This window comes from Rutidosis leptorrhynchoides, chromosome 7, assembly GCF_046630445.1.
Source record: "Rutidosis leptorrhynchoides isolate AG116_Rl617_1_P2 chromosome 7, CSIRO_AGI_Rlap_v1, whole genome shotgun sequence".
NCBI lineage: Eukaryota > Viridiplantae > Streptophyta > Magnoliopsida > Asterales > Asteraceae > Rutidosis > Rutidosis leptorrhynchoides.
This window is the reverse complement of record NC_092339.1, coordinates 291,189,854-291,198,206: the sequence shown is the minus strand read 5'-3', so window position 1 is coordinate 291,198,206 and position 8,353 is coordinate 291,189,854. Positions and strand designations below refer to the sequence as shown.

General features: G+C 31.4%; 1 protein-coding gene across 1 annotated transcript; it reads left to right on the top strand.

Annotated features, from left to right (window-relative positions):
- Positions 1-6,865: 6,865 nt before the first annotated feature.
- On the top strand, positions 6,866-7,462 carry LOC139860072 (uncharacterized). Its single transcript, XM_071848845.1, has 2 exons — positions 6,866-7,079; positions 7,176-7,462. The coding sequence occupies exons 1-2, from the start codon at positions 6,866-6,868 to the stop codon at positions 7,460-7,462; spliced, it is 501 nt and encodes a 166-aa protein (XP_071704946.1).
- The last annotated feature ends 891 nt before the right edge of the window (positions 7,463-8,353 follow it).

Sequence of the window (8,353 nt, the reverse complement as noted above, 5' to 3'; positions counted from 1 at the left end):
GGCTTTTCATCTTAAGGACATAAGATGAAACGGATTGGGAGTCATCTATTCGACATGCATGAATAGACGATAGGTCCGTGGCTAATTCATTAGACACGTTACAGTTTAGACGATGTAATAGATCAATTAGGCTTTTCATCTTAAGGACATAAGATGAAACGGATTGGGAGTCGTCTATTCGACATGCATGAAGCGCTCGAACCGTTTCAAAGCGCTCGACACGAGCTTGTTAAAGGAACATCTCCTTCAATTGTGTGATCATGTCATATGCACCATGATGCTCGAAGTCCTTTTGGAGTTTGGGGATCATGGCCCTAAGCATAAGGCAAGAAACTTGCACTGAATCGGCACAATATTTCTCCCAATATGCCATGCGTTCGGCATCATCCTCCTCGGGTTGGTCGGGAATGGAGTCTTCCAACACATACGCTTTATCCTCAAGTTTGAGGACAATCCTAAGATTGCGGTACCAATCTATAAAGTTCGTATGGTTGAGTTTTTCCTTTTCGAGGATGGACCTCAATGATAGGTTATTAAAGTTGATTGGTGCATTTTGAACGTTGTTGTTATTGGTGGCCATCTACAAAATTTAACAAAGTTTGTTTAAGTATTAATTTTAATTTAACAATCAATACCCTTTTTAAATTCAATTGATATATTAAATTTTAGAATCCAACGGTAAACCAAATTTCGGTTAGGTGACCTTTATCCCGTTATTTGATTTAGCTAGGTAGTCATTATATGACAATTACAATCCTTTTGCAACTTATAAGGTATGGGATCATGCAATCCTTTTGCATGACATATTTATCCCATCAACGCCTATTTGTTCCTCATGCTTCGGTGACCCTAAGTTCATGATTTCCAAATCAAGTCATCCTATTTGTGTAAACTTGTAAACTTAACATACAAGTGGTTAGGTGACCTTTATCCCACAAGCATGTGAAATTCACCTTAATCATATTAGTTTGCTCATAACGGTTATGTGACCTTTATCCCATCATGAGTTCCCTAATATGCCTAAGTGTCATACAAAAGGATGGCGTTGAACTTGTTAACCTAGTATTTAAAGGGTTTTTAAGTTTTCATTATTTCTAGTTTAAGAAAACTTTTATACCATGCACTAACATGCATTTAGTGTGTGGTACTTATGAAAAGATTTTTCATGTCTTGTAATAAAGCCAATTTTATTACTTTGAAAATAAACCATTTTATTATGTTTTAATAACCAATTATTAAAATCCTTTTCTTGTTCTTAATAACCATTTATTAACGTCCTTTTGCCATTTCAATTTAATCATTTAAATTTCGTTTTGCTTGTTGTTAACTTGTGTGATTAACATGTAGTAATAAAATGAACAATCCACAATCATACAAAACAACCATGCATGTAAAACAATATGTTCACAATCAAGCCTTTTTGGTAGGCATTTTGTTTAGCCGAAAATAAAATGCCATCGGTTAACGGGTCATAACACAAAGTAGGAGATTACATCTCCCACTAAATCTTGCATCTTCCTTGTCTCCATCTTGTGAATCTTCATCTCTTTACAAAATATATCCTTATACATTTTTCTCTAGAAAATGAAAATATAACCTAATCTATTTTACATGCCAAATATAAAATAAATTACATAACCAAATGAATAATATTACAAACCAATTGAATAAATATTACTACAAACCAAATGAATAATAAATAATCAACCAAACATGCAACCAAACATAAGGTCAAGACTAGGATTGTGAACATTAACATACAACCAAAATATGAAAAAATGGAAGCACCCAAAACCCATTTTGGGTCTCCAAAATTTCGGCCAACATGACAAACCACCCAAACCCGAAAATTTTCGCATTCTACTTTGATGCATGTTCATAAAATGCAAAAATATAGTGGGTTTAATAACCATCTCGAAGCATATTTCAACAACTTCGGCTCTAGATACCATTGTTGGGATTTAACAAGTTCATAATGTATTTAAGACATTTGAAGATTAAACTTAGCGGAAGCATATATATATTACCATTTTAAAACTTGTTAATCTTTAACCATTTAAAGTTAAATCCCAATTAGAATCAAGTTGTGAAACATACTTACAAACTACAAGAAAGAACGGAATTTATACCAACTCCAAGCTAGGTAGTGAATGATGAAGATGATGATGAATGGAGCTCCAAAAGATGAAGCCTCAAGTTGTAATACCCCAAGATTTTAACCCCAACACCTTTTCTTTTGGTTAGGATTTGATTGCCACTTGAAATGAGCTTGAAAAAACAAGTCAAGAACTCCACTTTGCTCTAAAAAGGCCACGACCAACAGCAGCTGAATGAGAGAGTTTTTTGCATTTTTTTTTAATGTGTAATTGCATGTGTGTGTTTCTCAAAGTGTCAAGATGCTTGTATATGGAATTGGGAAAGTATGACCAAAGAATCTAAGTCTTGAGCATGTGTGTTGCACTTCCAATGCCACTTCCTCTTTTGTTTTATAAAATTAGTTTTATAAAAGTTAGATTTTATAAAACTATTTTATAAAACTATTTTATAAAACTTCCATATAATTTTTATGTACATTTTTATTTACAAAACCAATTTTATAAAATGTAACATAACAAAATTAATTATTTAATCTATAAATAATTAAATTCTTATTATATAAATTATTCCATAATTTATATATACACATCAAGTAATATTATTTTAGAAAAACATTTTTCCTAAAATTCAAGTGTCGCGTATTTAATCAATGATCCAATCGCGAAGATCAAATACGAATAAGGTGTCAGTAAGCTTGTTATTGGGTATGACCCGACTTGGTTCAAAACATATTAGCCACGTTAATTTAATATGTCTCTCGGGCATACGAAATACCTTCATACATGCCCTGAAACGATTACTGAAGTAAATACAAAGAAAGAGTGGTATTATCCAATGTGTAAACTATGCAGAAGAAAGGTTTCACCAATTAGTAATATTATTCAATTTGTAGCTGTCATATCTTAGGCTGATATTTTGTAAGCTTAAAAAAATTAATAAAATTGAGGTTTTAAGCTAATTTATGTTTTTTTTCTTCCTATTGTTGTAAGCAGGTGTTGTTGTTGTTTATGATGATATGATGAATCAAGCAGGATCTGCTGATACAATAACCGCACTCGACCCTAATATTTCACTTGAGGTATCTATTTATATTGATACAGATAGATATTTTTTATAAAAATAGTTCATATAATGTGATTGATATATTTTTTCTGTTAACAGACCTTAAATATGTTAACTTTAGATTCTTGAGCTCCATTTATGTACGTATCTTTTTAACTTTGTGTAGCAATCTAGACCCATTACATTTTCATGTACATTTGTTTAATATTGAATATTGATATTTGCTCTCAAATTTGTGCAGTTTTGAAAGGTGTCCTGAATTCATTTATTTGGATCTTAAATGGTTTGTTTAGTTGTTAATTTCGTTGTTTATACTTGATAGGATATAGTGAAAGATAGCGATGTTATTGTATCGTGTTTTAAGGTGCAAATTTGAGTAGGATGACATATGTGGATGCTTATAATTTGCTTTGTATTTGTTGTTTTCAGTTTTTTTTTTTTTTTTTTTTTTTGTCTAAAAATCGAATCTGCGGTGTGTGTTTTGTTGCAGAAGGTAAGATTCCAAGAATGAAGATTTCAGGATGCAACTTTGCCAAACTGTTACTGTTGATGCATTGTTAGATTTAAGGAGCATCCCAATTTTTAATGAAAATGATGCAGTTAGTACAAGGAGAGCTCTTTATGAGGTATTTTGATAATTTTGAGGCATGGATATTTGATGTTTACATACTGTATTTATTTACTTTCAGTTGTTAAAGACCTATTTGAACTTCAGTTGTTAATATGGTATGACCCATTTGAACTTACATATTGTATAACTTTAGTAATAATGTGACCCATTTCAAGTTTTTCTTTTTTAAATGTTAGTTCTATTTTCATTTTTTACATCTAAATGGTGTGTGCTCTTTAGTACTAATGTTTTTTTTTACTTTCTCTATCTTTGCTCTTGATCAATTTCCAGAAGGACAAATCTATAATTCTGGATTTCGTATGTAGGGCAGTGGCAGAGGTTTTTGTGCTGGTGGGGATATCGTTGCCCTTCAGGATTAATAAAGGTATTTTTTTCTTCTATTTTGGCTTCTGAATTATAAGCATTCGTTCAAGATTGATAGGTTTGTTGTATTAATAAAGGCGTTTTAAACCTATTATATAATATTATAGTTTGATCCGCTAATGAAAAGATTGATAATCTTTTTTAGTTATTGGTACAAGTGCTCTTTGCACGTTTTATTGATAAGGAATATTCTGAAGTTAGATCCAAAGGTACTATAGCCATGAACTAAATTGTATAATCAAAGTAAGTTTTGAGGTTCTTTAATATGTTTTGTCTAAATGCATTATGAAGTTTGGTTACTTTGACTACATATTTTGGTCTAATTTCATTGGATTCGTTTAAAACATTTTTAGCTTGCAAATCTTTGTATTATAGGTTTGTTGTAGAATGTTATTTGATAGTATGCAATTTGTTGTAAATCTTTGCAAATCTCCAGTGTTTTATCAAGAAAATTTGGTCTTAAGTTATGCTTATTTGATAGTACTGACTTGGATAATGAATTTGAAGATTACTCTAGGTTAATATAAGAACAACAAAATGATATTAGGGATCTGATATGGAATGATATTAGGGATCTATAAGCGGACTATATTGAAATATGGATTTAGATACACCTCTTGATTATGCAGCATTTCAACTCTCACCTAGGCACTCAAGGTAACTCCTTTTTATCATTTTTCTTTTTTGTAATTTCTTTTTAATTTAATTTATGTACATATAGATTAAATGGTTCACAATGAAATGAATTTTTTTTAATGTAAATCAAGTTAATATTCATTGGATGATATTTTTGTGTAGTATATATTTGATAAATATTACATGTATAATAAAATAATTTTTTTAACAAAATGATTTGATAAATATTTAATTAATCTTTATATTGTGAGATTTTATAAGTTTACTTTATTTGCTCGATGCAGTTCTCAACTTAAGGTTCTCTTGAACCACATGGATTTGCCAGAAACCGATTTTGGATATTTGATGACGACCACCCTCCTTTACCGCCTGATGTCGGCAATAAAGTATTTATTGATTTGATTCTTGGCCCACTATAGAGGATTTAAAACTATGGCCTCATAGGTATATTTTATAGTATAAGTTATTCAACTCATTATCATCTTTGCTTCTTCAATTCTTGTTGATAAATTTAATTTGTTGTGTTGTTAGCTTTGAGTATCGTCTGCGGATTACTTTGGGACCCGCAGATGTTGACTTCTCGGATCAGAAATACTGGAACGGATGAAAAGCCTTTTACGTTTATGTTTGTATATCATAACTATTTTTCAATTTCTGATATCAGGTAACACAAATGCTTACTTTCTCCTATCTTTATATAAATAATAATAACTTGATCTGTTAGGTTTTTGTTATTTAATCTATTGCTTAGCTAAATGGTGGGACCATTCATATTCTTTTTGTATGTATGATGCACATTTTTGTTTTACAGTGAAGTTCGGGTTGAAGGATTAGAAACTTTGGATTATCTTGATAATTGTCAAAATAAGAAATGATATACAGACCAAGGAGATTCCATAACATTTGAATCAGAAGTAATCTTGGTTTAACACTTTCTTAACCTTAATTTTGAGTACTTAAAGCGTGGTTAAGGCTTAAATATTGTTAATTATTATCAGGTTGACAAGATTTATCTTAGCACACCAACCAAAATTCCTTATCTACCTTTTCATTTTCTTTTTGAAATTCTTTAAAAGGATGTTTGTATAGTTGGTTCATTTAACAATTTTGGGGTTTTGGGTGGTGTAGTGGTGTGGAATCCATGGGATAAAAAGGCAAAGGCTAATGCTGATTTACACCAAAAGAGAATCCAAACCACCTATCAACATTCTGCCAAATGTAATGGTTAGCTACTGCCAAATGTAAATGATGGTAGGTTTCTAAACTTAACCTTTTGTGATGTAACTTAACTCTTAACTCTAATATCTATGATCGTATGTAGTTAAAATTTCTGATATGGACGTCAACGAATGACTGTCGGTTGTGTACGATATAATTGTTTTTCGTTGTAGTTTGTATGCCCCAAAAATCAGCAGGTAAAATGTGTCGTACAAATCAATAGCTAGCGTTAAAATCGCATAAACCTCAGAGCAGCAACGCGCGAACCCATAACTCTTGTTAGAACTAAACTTTGGAATTTGTAGTCTTAAGTGTCGATCTGTTAGTGTATCTAAGATTGTTATTAGACATTTGTCTTATGTTATGTAAACTTAGTTACTAAGAAAAATTAGCTATTAAGTTTTTTTATCTATTAAGTATTCTTAGTCATTAAGTATTCTTAGCTATTTAGTTTTCTTAATTATTAAGTATTCTTAGTTATTAAGTATTCTTATCTATAAAGAATACTTAGATATTTTAGTTTTCTTACTAGTTAAGAAATTATCGGTATTCGTGATACTTACCTCCTAAGATTTCTTAAAGGTTAAGTAAGTCACTTTTTGTAAGCCTATAAATAGGAGTGTGATCATGAGTTGGAAAATATAACCAACCTTCAAATTATATCTATTCTACACTTTCATTATGTATTCTAAACTACTTAGCAACAAAGTCTTGCTATTTTAATCTTTAGCAACAAAGTCTTGCTACCTTAATCATTCAAGTATAGATTTCTATTCTATTCTTGAACATTTACAGTGGTATCAGAGCTCTCTTCTTAAGGGGCTATTTTATTCACGATAAAGAAATTTTAAACTAGACATGACATCTAGTTCTACTGCTCCAGCAATTCCAACATTTAATGGGTTGCACTATCACATTCGGGCAGTAAAGATGAAGACATATTTGAAGTCTCAAGGTTTATGGAAGGTTGTAGAGACTGATGAAGATCCTCCAGCACTCAGAGCAAACCCAACTGTTGCTCAACTAAGAAATTATGAAGAAGAGTTGCTGAAGAAAGATAAAGCACTTACCTGTTTACATTCAGGACTTGCTGATCAAATTTTCACCTCAATAATTGACTTGGACACACCAAAAGCTGTGTGGGATAAAATCTAAGATACCTATGAAGGTTCTGATAGAGTAAAAGTTGTCAGATTATTGACTCTGAGACTAGAGTTTGAATTGTTGGAAATAAACGATGATGAACTCATAAAAGATTATTCATCGCGAATAATGGATGTTGTTAAAAAAAATAGACTTCATGGTGACAAGATTTCAGACCAGAAAGTGGTGGAGAAAATAATGATAAGTGTTCCTCAAAAGTTTGAAGCCAAAATATCCGCAATAGAAGAATCTTGTGATGTTAGCATGCTTACAGTTTCTGAACTAACAAGCAAGCTTCAAGCACAAGAATAAAGGGTCTCTATGAGATCCGAAGAAAAGGTTGAAGGTGCTTTTCAAGCTTCTTTCAAATATAACAAGGCTGGGAATTCAAGACAAAACACATATAAGAGAGGAAATTATAAAGGAAATAAAAGTTCAAACTCACGAAGCTCCTCTTCAACATCAAAGAAAGGTACTTTCCCTCCATGTAAAGTTTGTCAAAATACAAATAATCAAGAAGTTGATTATTGGTTCAAAGATAAACCAAATTTTAAGTGTAATTTTTGCAAAAAGTTTGGTCATATTGAGAGATATTGTAGAGCAAAGAAAAAATCAACGTCAAAAAAGGAACTTCAGTTGGCAAATGTCACTGAGGAAAATTAGGAAGACAATGAACACTTGTTCATGGTCTCACATGTCGATAAAAGTTTAAGAAGACTTACATGGCTTCTTGATAGTGGGTGCACTAGCCATATGACTCTAGAGTTGTCATACTTTTGTAATCTTGATACTAAAAATCCATACTAAAGTGAAGCTCGGTGATGGAAGAATTGTTCAAGCTAAAGGGAGAGGCACCATTGTGTTTAAAACAAAGCAAGGTACCAAATATATTTCTGATGTCTTATATATTCCTGAACTTGATCAAAATTTGTTAAGTGTTACAAAAATGATGAAAAATGGCTACGGTGTGAATTTTAAGAATTCTCGTTGTTGCATCTCTGACACTACCGGTTCAATATTAGCAAATCTTGATATGGTAGATGATAGTTTCTACTTAAAGCTCGATTTTGTGGATGAAAGTGCTTATCATGTTGTGGAAGATAATAGTATGATATGGCATAAAAGATTCGGTCATTTCAATAACCGAACACTGAAGCACATGTATACCACCCAACTAGTCAAAGATTTTCCTATAGTTACTGA

Excerpts from the sequence above, each read along its gene's own strand:
- LOC139860072 (XM_071848845.1), top strand. The coding sequence starts at position 6,866 with ATGACATCTAGTTCTACTGCTCCAGCAATTCCAACATTTAATGGGTTG. Across the intron at positions 7,080-7,175 it reads GAAAGATAAAGCACTTACCT|GTTCTGATAGAGTAAAAGTT; the intron begins GTTTACATTCAG and ends ATACCTATGAAG.